General features: G+C 48.8%; 8 protein-coding genes across 8 annotated transcripts; 5 read left to right on the top strand and 3 right to left on the bottom strand.

Annotated features, from left to right (window-relative positions):
- Positions 1-46: 46 nt before the first annotated feature.
- Positions 47-1,641, bottom strand: FSST1_006726 (uncharacterized protein; the record flags this gene model as incomplete). Its single annotated transcript, XM_083233124.1, has 3 exons — positions 47-1,304; positions 1,351-1,517; positions 1,573-1,641. 3 exons carry the CDS (start codon positions 1,639-1,641, stop codon positions 47-49), a joined length of 1,494 nt encoding a protein of 497 aa, XP_083090156.1.
- Positions 1,642-2,467: 826 nt separating this feature from the next.
- Positions 2,468-4,360, top strand: FSST1_006725 (phosphoribosylaminoimidazole carboxylase ADE2; the record flags this gene model as incomplete). The annotated part of the gene is made up of 3 exons (XM_083233123.1): positions 2,468-3,360; positions 3,417-4,104; positions 4,154-4,360. 3 exons carry the CDS (start codon positions 2,468-2,470, stop codon positions 4,358-4,360), a joined length of 1,788 nt encoding a protein of 595 aa, XP_083090155.1.
- Positions 4,361-5,278: 918 nt separating this feature from the next.
- On the top strand, positions 5,279-6,329 carry FSST1_006724 (cutinase; the record flags this gene model as incomplete). Its single annotated transcript, XM_083233121.1, has 4 exons — positions 5,279-5,623; positions 5,678-5,857; positions 5,912-6,092; positions 6,133-6,329. The coding sequence occupies 4 exons, from the start codon at positions 5,279-5,281 to the stop codon at positions 6,327-6,329; spliced, it is 903 nt and encodes a 300-aa protein (XP_083090154.1).
- Positions 6,330-6,353: 24 nt separating this feature from the next.
- On the bottom strand, positions 6,354-7,508 carry FSST1_006723 (3-isopropylmalate dehydrogenase; the record flags this gene model as incomplete). The annotated part of the gene is made up of 1 exon (XM_083233120.1): positions 6,354-7,508. The coding sequence occupies one exon, from the start codon at positions 7,506-7,508 to the stop codon at positions 6,354-6,356; it is 1,155 nt and encodes a 384-aa protein (XP_083090153.1).
- Positions 7,509-7,984: 476 nt separating this feature from the next.
- On the top strand, positions 7,985-8,845 carry FSST1_006722 (3-oxoacyl-reductase; the record flags this gene model as incomplete). The annotated part of the gene is made up of 3 exons (XM_083233119.1): positions 7,985-8,553; positions 8,612-8,771; positions 8,822-8,845. 3 exons carry the CDS (start codon positions 7,985-7,987, stop codon positions 8,843-8,845), a joined length of 753 nt encoding a protein of 250 aa, XP_083090152.1.
- A 591-nt stretch (positions 8,846-9,436) lies between these two features.
- On the top strand, positions 9,437-10,988 carry FSST1_006721 (Aldehyde/histidinol dehydrogenase; the record flags this gene model as incomplete). The annotated part of the gene is made up of 2 exons (XM_083233118.1): positions 9,437-10,792; positions 10,845-10,988. The coding sequence occupies 2 exons, from the start codon at positions 9,437-9,439 to the stop codon at positions 10,986-10,988; spliced, it is 1,500 nt and encodes a 499-aa protein (XP_083090151.1).
- Positions 10,989-11,223: 235 nt separating this feature from the next.
- On the bottom strand, positions 11,224-13,115 carry FSST1_006720 (flavin-containing monooxygenase; the record flags this gene model as incomplete). Its single annotated transcript, XM_083233117.1, has 2 exons — positions 11,224-12,777; positions 12,831-13,115. The coding sequence occupies 2 exons, from the start codon at positions 13,113-13,115 to the stop codon at positions 11,224-11,226; spliced, it is 1,839 nt and encodes a 612-aa protein (XP_083090150.1).
- A 415-nt stretch (positions 13,116-13,530) lies between these two features.
- FSST1_006719 (major facilitator superfamily domain-containing protein) lies at positions 13,531-15,181 on the top strand (the record flags this gene model as incomplete). The annotated part of the gene is made up of 6 exons (XM_083233116.1): positions 13,531-13,576; positions 13,629-13,857; positions 13,908-14,419; positions 14,471-14,550; positions 14,603-14,823; positions 14,875-15,181. 6 exons carry the CDS (start codon positions 13,531-13,533, stop codon positions 15,179-15,181), a joined length of 1,395 nt encoding a protein of 464 aa, XP_083090149.1.
- Between the last annotated feature and the right edge of the window lie 113 nt (positions 15,182-15,294).

Raw genomic sequence — 15,294 nt, 5'->3', positions numbered from 1 at the left:
GCGTTTTAAAATAAAAGGGACTACGAATCACTAATCATAGCACTTCCTATTCTCCTCCTCCACCACCACCATCACCACCACAACCCCCGTCCCCTCCACCGAATCCAGCTCCTCCACCTCCACTTATATCATCATTTCTTCCCGTTCTCCTTACAACTCTTCTTTGCCTGACTGCATCTACCCCATTGACTATTTTGGACAGGTTGGTGCGCCCCACGTTTGGAGGAGCAAGCTTGGACGCACAAGGAACGTACTCTGTAAACCATTCACCGACTGACGTTCCTCTCTCGATATCTCTCGAAAATGCATGTTTCCACTCTTCCTTCGTGTATTTGAGAAGCACATCACCAGCTCGTGCGCCTGAATCTGGCTCCACCACCCATTCCGAATGCTCGCAACAAAACAGCCAGTAATGGGCTGGGTAAAGTCGGTGGGTTTGCCACAGGAGATCAATCTGTATGGTCGGGGGAAGCAAGCGGATGAATCGCGGTTCGACATGTTTTTTTGTTGGTTGATTGGTTGGACTAGAAACGGCTTGATTCTTTGGGTCAAGTTTCGACTTGTAACGACCATACTTGCCCTTCCTCCATAATACATGACATATTAGATCCATGTAGTCTTTGTAGTCGCTCATATGTTCAGCCAAACTATCATCAAAACCTGGTAACGTGTTCTTCACTTGGACTATAACCTTCCAGAACGATATCTGCTGTTCCAGTTCGGCTCGTAAATCTTGCAGTACCGGCCACGGCCGAAGTCCGCAAGTTGCGTTGAATTCTTCGTGCTGACTTTGATTTCGGCACCTTTCTTCAACACGCTGCATTCTTATCGCCGTGTATGCCTCGATGTCCCAAACTTTGAAACCTTGCTCTGGAACAGCTGTTCGACAACGAAGCCATTTATGCATAATCACGACCCGAGGCTTTTGGTTCTGGGATGTGCTCGGTGCTTTCCTATCAGTTCTCAAAGTCCATCGTGAGTTTGAACTTGGAGGTTGAGATGCGTCTCTACCAAAAACTGAAGAAACAACGTTCGAAGCTCGCTTTTGTTCCCAAGGAGGAGAAGACCACAGTTGGAATGGGAGATTTGGACCTGGACAAGCGGCCCGACCAGGTGTGTTTGTTTCCATCCAAACTTTCCGGCTTTTCCTCGGATACCACTCTCCTGAAAGCAACTGTGTCATTGGGAAGTGGCGATGACGGAGACCAAATATGCCATCCAATACTCTTGAACGGTTATCATAGATGTAATGGTGAAGACGTGATGGCGAAAGCATGTGCAGGTACATGATGAGTGCAACATCCCTGCTACTGTCAGTTATCAGTTCTATTTTGGATGAGGTGTACATACCATGGCGGTGGAATGTCACTCGGGGAATACCCTCGTGCCTCGATCATTCGTACGTAGACTATATATCGCCATTCTGAGTATGCCAAAGTTTCATCGCTGATGTAACCGTTATCATCACCCAAGTGCGCGATGAGTTTAAGGAATATATCAATTAGTTCAAGATGTTGCTAGTGTTGACATCAGCCTGGAGAGACTCTGAAACGATGGGTACTGATATCTTACTGCAGCAGCGTCTTCCAAAGGGATAGGTTTCTTAGACCATGGGTCATCGAAGACGGTTGCGAACTCCATGTCATAATATGGTTGTCAATTATAGTCGGAAGTGCGAACTTCACTTTCTACGGCAAAAGATCGAGATGGAGTGTACACTCGGTTATATGGTTTGGTGAACCACGGGGGCTGTGTGGTCATTATTATTGCTTGGCAGATGGTCACGGTTGGCCAAGGAATCTTTGGCCAGTGACTGTACGGGATTGGCGAGGACGGAATTGTTCCGGGTGACACATGACTTTATCCAGATGTTTCTTGGCATTTTCTAGTTATCTGTTTACACATGGGCTCTTTGATTGAACTCACTGCATAGATGCGTCTTTTTTATGCTTATTTGATTCTATGTTATTTGTAATTAAAAGTTCGGGGTGTAGAATGTTGCAACTATATAATGAAGCGATTGTTGAAATTAAAGAAAGTCTGTTGTTAAATGCTTGTCAACGTTGTCAACAATTTGAAATTACAAAACTTAAAAACGTGTCTCCAACAGGAATTGAACCGTCTCAGCCAATTAAAGTGGAGCAGGACGATATCGGAGCTTGTCCCAGGTCGGAGCTGAGTCTCATTCCAATTGACAGCATCCCAGATACCACCAGAAATGAAGTCTGAATGAACGTGACATCAATTGATACTTCTGAGTCGCTACTTTCTGTAACATCGTTCTTTTATGCCATTTTATCACGTCCTCTGCTGCTATCACAATAAGTGTTAATCAACAAAGTTCTGCTTAGTCATCTAACTTTTCACCCCGCGCCCCACATTGGCTCCGATCCAGAAAATTTCCCTTGACCTCTGACCTCATCGCACAAATCCAGCAAACTGCACGATATCTCAACACATCCCAGTCATGAGTGGAAAGCCAGAGCTCGGACTTCTCGGTGGTGGCCAGCTCGGCCGAATGCTATGCGAGGCCGCATCCCCTCTCGAAGTTGCAATCGCCATCCTCGATGCCCAAGACGCCCCGGCAAAGCAAGTCTCCCGCAGCAAGTACCATGTCGATGGATCTTTCAAGGACCCCGCCAAGATCAGAGAGCTTGCCTCCCACTGCAAAGTCCTCAGTGTTGAGACGGAACACATCGAGACTGCTGTTCTTGAGGAGCTGAGCAAGGAGGGCAAGGTTGTCGTCTACCCTTCATGGAAGACGTTGCGTCTTATCCAAGACAAGTACGAGCAGAAAGATTATCTTGGCAAGCAGGGAATTCCTATTGCTGAGCAGGTTGCTGTGCAAGCTTCGGGTAGTGATGAGATGCGCGCTGCCCTCAAGGACATTTCCAACAAGTACGGCCTGCCTTTTATGCTCAAGTCTCGAAAGGATTCATACGACGGACGTGGAAACATCAAGATCGCCAACGATAACGACATTGAGACCGCCGTGACCGAGTTCGGAAACCTACAATGCTACGCTGAAAAGTACGTTCCCTTCCAACGCGAGCTCTCCGTCATCGTCATCCGCACAGAAGACGCCGATGGCAAGACAAAGCGTCTGGTGCCGTACCCCGCCGTAGAGACAGTCCATGAGGACAATGTCTGCTCCCGCGTGTACATGCCTCCTCGCGACACTCCCGATGCTGTGTCCAAGCGCGCCCAGGAGGTTGCTGTTAGTGTGGTTGAGAAGCTCTGGGGGCGAGGTGTTTTCGCTGTCGAAATGTTCGTCACAGAGAACAATGATATTCTCGTCAATGAGATTGCTCCCCGACCCCACAATTCTGGACATCTCACAATAGAAGCGGTACCCTACATGTGAGTTTTCCCAAACCAACATCTATCGCTTTTGTGATGCGAGCTAAATTTCCCAGGTCCCAGTACAAAGCCCAACTTACATCCATCCTCGACGAACCCCTCCCCGAAAAGCTCGAACCCCACGTCTCGTCCAGCATCATGATCAACATCCTCGGAGGCGCCTCACCAGAATCTCATATCCCTCTGGTCAACAAAGCCAAGTCTATGTTTGCCCCCAAGATCGGTGTCTATCCTCACCTTTACGGTAAACAATCCAAGCCCGGTCGCAAGATTGGTCACGTCACCCTTACTGGTCTGGAAGGGAGCATCAAGGACCTCGAGGAATATGCGCAGCCTCTTGTTCAATTGGCAGCTGATATGCGCCAAGAGAGAATCGAGGCAAAGAGCAAGGCCATGAGACCTGAGCAAGCTGTTACCAAGACTGCAAAGGACCCATTGGTTCTTGTCACCATGGGTTCCGACTCGGATCTCCCTGTTCTCAAGGCTGGACTTGATATTCTGACTCAGTTTGGTGTCCCTTGGGAAGTTGATATTACTTCTGCACACCGAACACCTGTCAAGATGGGAGATGTTGCCATTGCTGCTGCTGATCGTGGTATCAAAGTGATCATCGCTGCTGCCGGAGGAGCTGCTCATTTACCAGGCATGATCTCGGCTTACACTCCTCTCCCCGTCATCGGAGTTCCCGTCAAGGCTACTCATCTTGATGGAATGGATTCCCTTCTCAGCATTGTTCAAATGCCGGTAAGTTTCAATCTCTTTTTTCCAATCAGCACAAACTGACACGTAGCAGCGAGGTGTTCCCACTGCCACCGTTGGTATCAACAACTCCACCAACGCTGCCCTTCTTGCCATCCGCATCCTAGGCGCTTTTATCCCTGAATACCTCGAGAAGATGAAGGGATACCAAACAGACATTGGAGAGCAGGTCAACGGTAAGGCTACTCGCCTGAGAGAGTCAGATGTGGAATCCTACCTCGCCCAGATGAAGAAGGGTTAAAGGTACGAGACTGCTGCCTTCCCGTAACCTATATTGAGACGAAAATAGTAAAACAATTCGACTCGAAGTTATGATTGGAGTTTGATGGTTATTGTCTCTGTAGAAAGGCAATTTCGGAATTGTATAGACTTTGGATCTTGAAGACGTTTGGTGAATGGTCGTGATGGCCTTCGTATTTGTTGAGCAATCATAAATCGACTTCGGTATTGCTGGCGGAAACTTCGACGTGAAACGGCCTACGTCGCGATGCTTGGCTTAACTTTTGATATCATTGTAATTTTCCACGGCTAAAACTTTATCATTCTTCGACATATGAGGAAAGTTAGCTGTCAGAATTAGAAACGACCAAATTAGAAAGTTATTTTATGCCACTGAGGCAATACTCTTACTACTCGTTTTATACCCCAAGACCCAGTAGGGTACATTTTCTTACTCGCTAAGTTAGTCGTTCTAGAACTTAGCCAAAAATAATTCGCTTGGTGGATGGATTCATCTCGCGTACATAGTTCGGGGGATGGTGGAGATTGTTAACCCAAAAGTTCAAACACATATCATTTAAGTATATTTATCTGGAACAGCCGAATTTGTCATCTTCGGGCCGTCGGCAACTCATCCCACGGTCCACTATCATTATGGATGGCTTCATGCCATTGTTTAATCGCATAAGTATGCCTGATTGTAAAACAAATATTGTTTCAAACGAAACCAATTGCCGTTCATCCACCAATCCTACCCTTGTCGAAGAATATATCCGAGCACCAGTTCCTCTGAAACAACCGAGAACTGGTTATTATGGTGTGATGCAATGTGGAGAATTCATGCACAGGTTGTAAACAACTGTACTTCAATGCTCAGATAAATACCCAGCGAGATGCTGTTCACCAGATCGCTCAAAACCAGTCAACCAACTCAGACAAAATGCGTACCTCACTCGATTCAAGTTTACTACTTATCCTTGCCAACGTTCTGGCAGCAAAGGCACAGGCCCAGTCATGTCCCGAGATCCACATCTTTGGCGCCCGTGAGACATCCGTAGCACCTGGTTTCGGTTCAGCAGGCGCACTGGTCGACATGATCAAGGCTGATCACCCAGGTGCTACTTCAGAGGCAATTGACTACCCTGCGTGCGGTGGTCAAGCGTCTTGTGGAAATGTTGAGTATGGTGCTTCGGCGAAGCAAGGTACTGAGGCCGTTACGACTGCTGTAAATGGACTCAATGAGAGGTGTCCTGACACCAAGATTGTCATGATTGGTTATTCTCAAGTAAGATGCTACCGACTACTCGATTTCTTTTATGATGCTAATTCTCTTTGACAGGGTGGCCAGATCATGGACAACAACATCTGTGGAGGACCAGACAACGGAGCTTCAATCTCTGATTCTAGCGTTCCTCTGTCAGCAAGTGCAGTTGAACAAGTCAAGGCCGTCGTGATGCTGGGCAATCCCCGATTCATCAACGGTCTGGCTTATGGAGTCGGAACCTGTGATGCTGGTGGCGTAAGTCAAACGAAGAAATATTCTACCAGGCAAGAAGAAGCTAACTATCAACAGTTTGATGCTCGACCCGAAGGTTTCAGCTGCCCCAACGCCGACAAAGTTCAGATCTACTGCGACGCAGAAGATCCTTTCTGTTGCAACGGTAACGACTCTACTCACCACCAGCAGTATGTGACCATCTACGGAAAGGAGGCTTTGGAGTTTGTCAACTCTAAACTCTCAGGTGCTGCAGCTGGTAAACGCTGAAGAAAACGCCGGCAATGGAACTGATGCAGAAGCTGGAAACAATGGAGATGCCCATGGAGACGCTACTAACACCGACGGAAACACGGGCAATTCTGGTAGCAACACCGGTAGCACTGGAGGAGACACTGGAAATGCTGGAAACAACGGAAATGTTGGTGGAAACTTTGGTTGTAACTTTGCGAATGCTGACAACACGCAACCAAATGGTAACAAGTGCTTAGAATAGGAGATAAGAGTCCGCATATTCATTCTAAACTTGAATTTCCAAGATATCGCCAAGAACCTTACAAACTGCATCTCCAACTTCACTGCACATTGAATTTCCACCAAGGTCTTTTGTCCTGATCTCCAAGCCACCACCATCCTTAGCATCAAGAACCTTTGCAACGGCTTGTTCAATGGCATCCGCTTCCTTCTCTAGCAAAAATGAATAGCGAAGCATCATAGCAAGACTCAAGATCTGCGCCACGGGATTTGCAAGGTTCTTGCCTGAAATGTCAGGAGCACTCCCATGAACAGGCTCGTATATCCCTTTACAAGACCCTTCTCCAGGGACACCAGCAAGACTTGCGCTTGGCAGAACTCCAAGGGTACCTGTGATACCGCCAGAAATATCAGAAAGGACGTCTCCAAAAGTATTGTCGGTATGAATGACGCTGTTGTTGAAACGCTTGGGGTCAAGAACCATCAGCATCGCTAAACTATCGGCGAGTTGGTGTCTGAGGTCAATGTCTGTGAGTTCTCGATTGAAGATATCCGTGGTTGCGCGTCTCCAAAGTCTCCCACTCGCAAGAACGTTTGCCTTGTCAGCGCTCCAGACAATCGGTTTGCTTCCGTTGTCCGCTTTTTCGTTGCCCGCGTGCAAGATCCTGGCGACAGCAGCACTCACGCGGGCCAGCCTTTCAACCTCAGATCTCGAGTAAACCCAGAGATCGGAGGCTTCATCTTCACTTTCTTCTTTCTTTCCGAAATACGCGCCGCCACAGTTCTCTCTCACCACGATGAACTTGGTCCCCGCCACAAGCTCAGGCTTTATTGGTGATGCACTGACGAGAGACGGTACTAGAATCTCGCATGGACGCAGGTTGGCAAAAGCGTCAAGGTGCTGACGGAGCCGCAACAGACCAGACTCTGGAGTTGGCTCGGCTCCTGCCCATTCCGGACCACCGATGCTCCCGAAAAGTACGGCGTCGCTAGACATGGCCTTTTGGAGCACGGATTCTGTAATTGGGGTACCGTGCTTGTCGATACTGCAACCGCCGCAGATATCAGTATCTTTTTCGAAGTGGATGTCGGATCGACTCGCTTCTATCACGTCGAGGACCTTCAGAGCTTCGGCCATGATTTCAGGGCCGACATGGTCTCCTGGTAGGATAAGAATTCGAAATGTCTTGATTTGTGACATGGTGAATGCGACCAGAGATGAAATAGGTACAGGTTCCAAACTGATGATGAGAATTGGCAAAGTTGAGGCCGATGTCTCAGTACAGTCAAAAGGTGCGGACGCTTAACAATGGGTGTTGGATACCCTCATCATACGTTGTCTAGAAGCGAGATCATCCTACCGACTTCGGAGTCCAGAATATCTCCGGTTATCGCCAATAACGTTCCTGTGATGGAATGAAATGCAGCCAAGAGAAATTGTTATTCCTGTGACTGATTCTACCCCGCTCCGGATGCTGGCTTGGTTATCCCCTCCCGTCATCGGTGGACAGGTGTGTGATTAACAAAATGCGGGGGGAACAAGTCTGGCGACTGAGGCAAAGACACCAGAAGAAAGAACAAACCCGACAGAGGGCCATAAAATCTCTCTCTTTGTTTTATTTTTTGGAATTTTTCACAAGTTTCATTCTCCCCATTCCCTTTACACAACTTACCAAAATGACAGGACGACTTCAAGGAAAGACAGCAATCGTTACTGGCGGTGCGTCAGGCTTTGGCAAAGGTATCGCTACCAAATTTATCGCTGAAGGTGCCAACGTCGTCATCACTGATCTCAATGAGCAACACGGCCAGGCTGTCGCTCAAGAACTCAATTGTGTATTTTCACGGGCCGATGCTACGAATCCAGATGACTGGCAACGCGTTCTTGAATTCACTCTGCAAAAGTTCAACCAGCTCGACATTGTGGTCAACAATGCTGGTGCTGCATACCCTAAGAAGCCCACCGAGCAGGTCACTTCCAAAGACTTTGATCTCGTCATGAACGTCAACGTCAAGAGTGTCTATCACTCAACCAATGTCCTTCTGCCGTATTTCCTTGACGGTGACCGACCTGGATGTTTTATCCAAGTTGCTTCAACGGCTGGAATCAGACCAAGACCAGAGTTGACCTGGTACAATGCGTCCAAAGCGGCTGTCATCAATGCTACCAAGACAATGGCTGTTGAGTATGGACCCAGAAAGATTCGGTTCAATTCTGTCTCGCCTGTTGTTGGAAGCACCGGCATGCAAGTATACTTCTATCTTGGCTTGATTGAGACCATGTTTGCTAATTGACATATGCAGGACACATCTTTTTATTGGAAAGCCAGATACTGAGGAGAATAGAGCGGGCTTCGTTTCCACTATTCCCATCGGCAGGCCATCCACGCCAAGCGACGTTGCCAATGCGTGCTGTTATCTAGCTAGCGATGAGGCTGCATTTATAACTGGTGTTGACTTGGAGGTAAGATTTCATTGTGATTATTCGAATTCTAAACTGACATGGCTATGTAGGTTGATGGAGGCCGCTGCGTGTAAGCAGGGGGTATTTGACTTGGAATTGAAATGATTGGCCAAGAGAACTACTGCGTTGTTCTTTCTCATAGATAATTAGCAATGAAGAGAACGTAGAATAAATTTCAGCATCTATCTTCCCTTACTTGGAATAATGTAAATGTAGTAGTTTTCATTCAATGGCCATTTGTTTGATACCCTGACGTTGGGAGAAGCTCCCATACTTGATTCTATTGCCACGCCAGTGCGATCACAGCAGACAGTACATCCATCGCTACCCTATGTCTTACCATTATGAGAGTCCGTTCCCGGATTTAGATGACATGGGTCCATCGGGCTAAGTCCCTTTAGGAAAGCAATCTAAATTGGTGTGGGACACTCCAGCCACTCAATGTGGGGGGTAAATGATTCCTGTGACAAGTTGCTGATTTCTATGATTGGTCGGCACGAACTCTCGATAAGGTGGCACAAGCTGTTGACTGATGGCAGCGGACAAAAAGTGTAATATGTCTTTCTCGTGCCAGCCATAATGCAGTTCTTCGACAACTTTCAAAGTCTCATGTTATCGGTCAAGACGTCAGCTACATCCAACTCAACATATCACTCAAAGATACAATGGCCAATCCTCTTCAACGTCCATTCCAACTTGCGGACGAGTCTCTCTTTCAATGTACGTCTCTGATCAATGGGGACTTTGTATCCGCCAAAGAAGGTAGAACCTTCAACATTTTTGATCCAGGATCCGGAAAACCGTGGGCGTCTTGTCCAGACTGCACGGCTTCAGATGTTGATTTAGCTGTGGCATCCTCATATGAAACCTTCAAGACTTACTCAAAGACAACACCACGCTTCAGAGCACAGGCTCTTATGAAATGGCACAACCTTATCCTTGCCGCGCGTGAGGATCTAGCACGGATTCTCGTCCACGAGACAGGGAAGACACTGGTGGAAGCACGAGGCGAAATTGACTATGCCCTTACCTTTGTTTGGTGGTTCTCTGGGGAGGCTGATCGGGCGCATGGCACTTCACTTACCTGTGCTATTCCTGGTCGGCGAGCGATGACCATTAAACAACCTATTGGCGTTGCAGCTGCCCTTGTCCCATGGAATTTCCCAATCGCACTCGCACTACGTAAGGCTGCTGCTGCTTTGGCTGCAGGGTGCACAATGGTTATTAAGCCATCACCTGAGACTCCTTTGACATCCGTTTCAGTTGCACACCTCGCTTTGGAAGCCGGGTTCCCTCCAGGAGCACTAAACGTGGTGACGACGTCACTGGAGAACACACCATCCGTGGCCGAAGCTCTATGCTTGGATACGCGGGTCAAGAAGGTTAGCTTCACAGGCAGCACGAGGGTTGGAAAGATCATCGCAAGCTTGTGTGCTCCAAACCTCAAAAAGACGACCTTTGAATTGGGGGGCAACTGTCCATTCATCGTGTTTAATGACGCAGATGTGGACCAATCTATATCTCAGCTCATGCCTCTCAAATGGCGGCACGCTGGACAGGCATGTATCACCTCAAACAGAGTTTTCGTGCAAAACAACATATACGACACTTTTGTCGAAAAGGTTGTACAAGAAACGCGTAAATTGAAACTGGGACACGGTATGGAGGAGGGTAGCACAATGGGCGCGCTGACAACTCCCCGGGGGCTCGATAAGGCTGAAGAACTGTATCAGGACGCCATTGGTAAGGGCGCAACGACGGTTCTCGGTACTGGAAGACGAGAAGAAGGAGACGGTTACTTCATGGCGCCCACGATATTGACTGAAATGGAAGACAAGATGCTCATGACTCATGAAGAAATCTTCGCACCTGTGCTCGGATTCTACCGCTTTAAAAGCGAAGACGAAGTGGTGCAGAGAGCAAACGACACACCTCTAGGATTGGCAAGTTACGTGTTCACAAAGAATGTCGACAGACTATGGCGATTGTTTGAAAACCTGGACGCGGGAATGATTGGTCTGGTAAGTCCCTACTCTGGAGATTACGCGTCGGATTGAAACTGACTTGTTGTAGAACGCGGGTAACAGCTCGTCAGCTGAAGCGCCGTTTGGTGGTATCAAAGATAGTGGGCATGGAAAGGAAAGTGGAAAGGATATCGCAATTGATGAGTTCTTGATTAGCAAGACTGCTACCTTGACAATTGATGGACATTATTGACACGTTTTGAGATGGAAATAGGAAGTATGGAGAAATCGTGGCAAGGGGAATGTAGTCAGTGAATGTGGAGGGAGAGATATACGTGTTGAAGAAACTGGTATAGATTAAGTTTAAGCACATGAAGTACTTCTTGGAACTATTATCTTGCGCTGAACTTCTTGGCTATGAGCCAGTGTAATTATGCTTAGCACTGGATGGCATGCCGTCAATTTACATCCACATGTAGCGATGTCACTCAAGGCACACTCCACCAACTCTCATGAACATCCTTAAGGTCGACCTTGCCTGGCTCATGCAGATAAGGCGTCATGTCCGCATCCCTATCCTGCTCCTTCCGTGTCCACCCATTGCCAAAGTACCACTGGAAGCGATTGCCACCACCAGCTAAGTACTCGTACTCGAAGTCTTCCCAGCGTGGTTCTCGGCGCACGATAGTTACGTGAGTAGCACTCCCAGGCCACACACCATGAATGCGTCCACCAGGCTGTCCGCCGTTGTACCAAGAGCTGCAGTTCTCTGACAGTGTAGTAGAGGCGAAGAAAGAGTCTGAATACTCCAGGAAGTCATCGGCGGCCTTCTTTGATGCTACGATAGACTTGATGCCCTCTCGGGATATCTTGCGCAGGACCTTGGCAAAGTAAGCGACCTGCGTCTCGGCAGCGTGGGGTACTGTCCCGGATGGCCCGGTGCCGTGCGGGCCTGCGAGGAAGAATAGGTTCGGGAATCCCGGGGTAGCCACTCCAAGGTAGTTGTAGGGGAAGCCGTAGCCTTTTTCTTTACCCCAGACGTCGCCGATGGAGGTTCCGTTTGCGCGGATCTCGAAGGCAGGAATCATGTCGCGGTTTGCGCCAGTGGCACAAAAGATGGCGTCTACATCACGCCGCACGCCATCAGTCGTCTCAATGCCAGTGGAAGTGAATCGTGCGATGGGCTTTGTGATATAGTCCACGTTGTCCTCGGAGATAGCTTCCAGATATCCAGGTCCTGGGGTCAAGCGTCGACAGTTGGGTGAGAAGTCCGGCACAATGACATCGAGGAGCTCGGGCTTCTTGGCGAGTCTCTTCTTCATGATATCAATGAATTGGGCCTTGAGTTGCTTGCTCGTGTCAGAGTTGCGGATGAAGCCGTCGAAGCCGCGCCAGTACTTGTCCTCGGTAATCTTCCGGAACTTCAAATATGCTTCTGGATCTTCGAAGGTGGCCTTGAGATCCTCTGGAATCGGCTGTGGCTCAAGTGTGCGGTCATCACCGGCCCAGGAATTGGCGATCCATGTTCTTCCTCGGACGTAGTGGTCAAGGTGACCTGCGCTCTTCTGCACATTCGCCACAAGCTGTATGCCACTGGCCCCGTTACCAATCACAGCAATTTTCTTGCCTTTCAGATCTGTCGATGGGTCCCAGTTCTGGGCGTGTCTGAGGAGGCCTTGGTACTCGGAGATACCAGGGTAGTCTGGTAGTTTCCACGCATTGAACCGTCCAGTGGCAGTCAAGACAATGTCGGCTGTCTCTACTACCGTCGTGGTAGCCTGCTCTGACTGATCCCGCTTGTGCAGTGTCAACGTCCACGTCGATTCCTCGGAGTTCCAGTCAATGCTCTTGACGTGGTGTCCGAATTTGGCGTATTGATAGACGTTGTACTTCTTGGCCACGCCCTGCCAGTAGTCACGGATCTCTGCGCCGGGCGCAAACTCATCGGACCATTTCTCGTTGGGAGCGAATGTTGACTGGTAAACGTGCGAAGGAATGTCGCAGCGTACTCCTGGATATGTGTTTTCGAGCCATGTTCCTCCCTAAGCGATGTTAACATGGTTTATACGATTGAAGAGTATTGGGAGAGCCCTACAAAGTCATAGTTCTTGTCGTAAATTGCAAGTTGAATGCCCGGGACCTTTTCGGGTAGCAGAACCCCAGCAAGAATCCCTGACAGGCCACCACCAATAACAGCGACTCGCAATTGTCGCGGCTCATCAATGTATCTGTCGATCAAAGGGAGCTTTGCTTGAGGATTGTCATATGGTTTAGGCTCTGAGGGTTTCTGTAGCCTGACGGGCAAGCTAGGTACTGCGCCCAATCTGCTGTCATCGACTTCATCGTGCCGGGACTCAACCAAATCAAAAGCGTCGCCCATGGTGAATTGTCAAGGTAATTGATTGAGAGTTTCGAATTCTTCACTACGTTTCCAATTGATATGAGCGATTTGCAGTGAAGTCAATGGTAGCCGATTCGGGTATTAATCTAGACTAGGCCATGGGACAGGTCGGGATGAATATCATGGCGTGCCCACCCCGCTCAATCACATCATGCGAACTACCGAGAATGATAACACATTGTCGCAAAATGGCAATCTATGGCGTGCGTGCCCCTGGATCATCTAGCCATGAAAATTGGTCGCCAATGAGCGTGTCGCCTGCCGATCGAATATTTCTATAACTGGACATGATGGCACCCCGGTTCCTGGTATTCTTTAACCAGTTGGATTATAGAACACATTGGAACTTTTGGCTCTTGCTGCACTTTATTCCACGAACAACACCATATTCAACATGGCGAACGAAAATGTACCTGGCCATGAGCCGGGCCAATACCCAGGTTTGTTTAGTTGAGCTATCCACGATTGTCAACATAAGCTCATCTATTGCAGTCAAGTGGTACCGGTCGACCTTCTACAACATGACCATTCTTGGTCTTTGCAACCTTGCTGCACCAGGTATCTGGACTGCGATGAACTCCTTAGGTGCTGGAGGAGCCCAAGAGCCATACTTGGTAAACACGGCCAACGCCCTGACCTTCTGCCTCATGGTCCTCAGCTGCTATGGCGGCAGTGTCCTCGTCCACTACATTGGCATCAAGGGAGCTCTTATCTTCGGAACGTAAGTGCTCCATCTGTATACCCGACAGGAATATATACTGACCACCACAGCCTTGGGTACGCCCCGTATGCTGCTGGGCTGTACACCAACAACCGCTTTGGTACCGAGTGGCTCGTCATCCTAGGAGCTGCACTCTGTGGCATCTCAGCCGGCGTCTTCTGGATGGCTGAAGCGGCAATCGCCATTGCGTATCCTGAGCCATGGAATAAAGGCAAAGCTCTCGGCTACTGGCTTACATACCGCCTGAGTGGCCAGATTATCGGTGGTGCCATTAATCTCGGTCTCAACGCTAGTCGCAATGAGGCTGGCCAGGTCTCATATACCGTATTCCTCATTTTCATCGCTATGCAAGCTTCAGGGCCGCTGTTTGCTCTGTTTCTGAGCCCACCCGACAAGGTTGAGCGTACAGATGGCAAGAAGGTTGATCTATCCATCGTCAACAACCCTTGGCTCGAGACCAAGAAGATCACCCGCCTCTTCTTTACACCCAAGTTCCTTCTCATAGTGCTCTACATCGGATCAGTCGTCTTCTCCGAAGCAGTCTTCTTCACTTATCTGTCTTGTAAGTTGCCAATGCTACCTCTTACAGAAGTTTACTAACAATGGTCTCCAGTATGGTTCACAGTACGATCTCGAGCACTCGGCTCCTTTGTCTCTGGTATTGTCGCTGTGATCGGTGGCAATCTTCTTGGGGTATGTATTGACCTCTTCATCATGACACAACTGAACATTGCTGACATCTCAGGCCTGGCTCGACCGAACATCAGTTCCGCTGAAGCGCCGGAGTAGAGGCGCATTCTGGGTTCTTGTGATCCTGCAGGGCGGATGGTGGACCTGGGCAACCATCCTCGTCACCCGATTCAACGTGTCCCAGCCTATCTATGACTGGTCCAGTCCCGGCTTTGGTGCAGCGTTTGCTATATTTGTCTTCCTTACCTTTGGCTTCCAGCTGAACTATCTCTTCCTGTAAGTCAACTTCACAAATCTTCGCCGTCAGAGCTGACCGTACATCTGCAGCTACTTCGTCGTTCAGAATTTGGCTTCTAATGAAGAAGAGATTATACGTTACGCTGCTCTGCTTCGTGGCACAGAGTCAGCATGGCAGGCGGTCAGTTACGGCACCTCGTCCATCCCCATCATGGCCCGTGTCGGAGGCGTCTACCTCAACCTTGCACTCTGGGCTGTGTCAATCCTCCCTGCCTGGACTGTTATTAAGCACTTTGGTAATTCTCCGTATGATGAGGATGTTGATGGAACCAGCACCCCTTCGAGCGACGATGTCAAGGTCAAGGGATCCGAGACGGTCACATCCGGCAAGGAGTAGGTCCACGATGCTGCCTTGTAATTATCTAGCTTCAAGTAAGTAGCTATTACTCTAAGCTACTGCCAAGAAATACAAGTCTATAATTCACGTCGCGTTGCGTGCATGTCATGATT

The sequence above is a fragment of the Fusarium sambucinum genome, chromosome I, assembly GCF_050947815.1.
Source record: "Fusarium sambucinum isolate potato_lamoka chromosome I, whole genome shotgun sequence".
NCBI classification, from domain to species: Eukaryota; Fungi; Ascomycota; class Sordariomycetes; order Hypocreales; family Nectriaceae; genus Fusarium; species Fusarium sambucinum.
The sequence above is the reverse complement of the archived record's forward strand: the minus strand, read 5'-3'. Positions and strand labels throughout refer to the sequence as shown.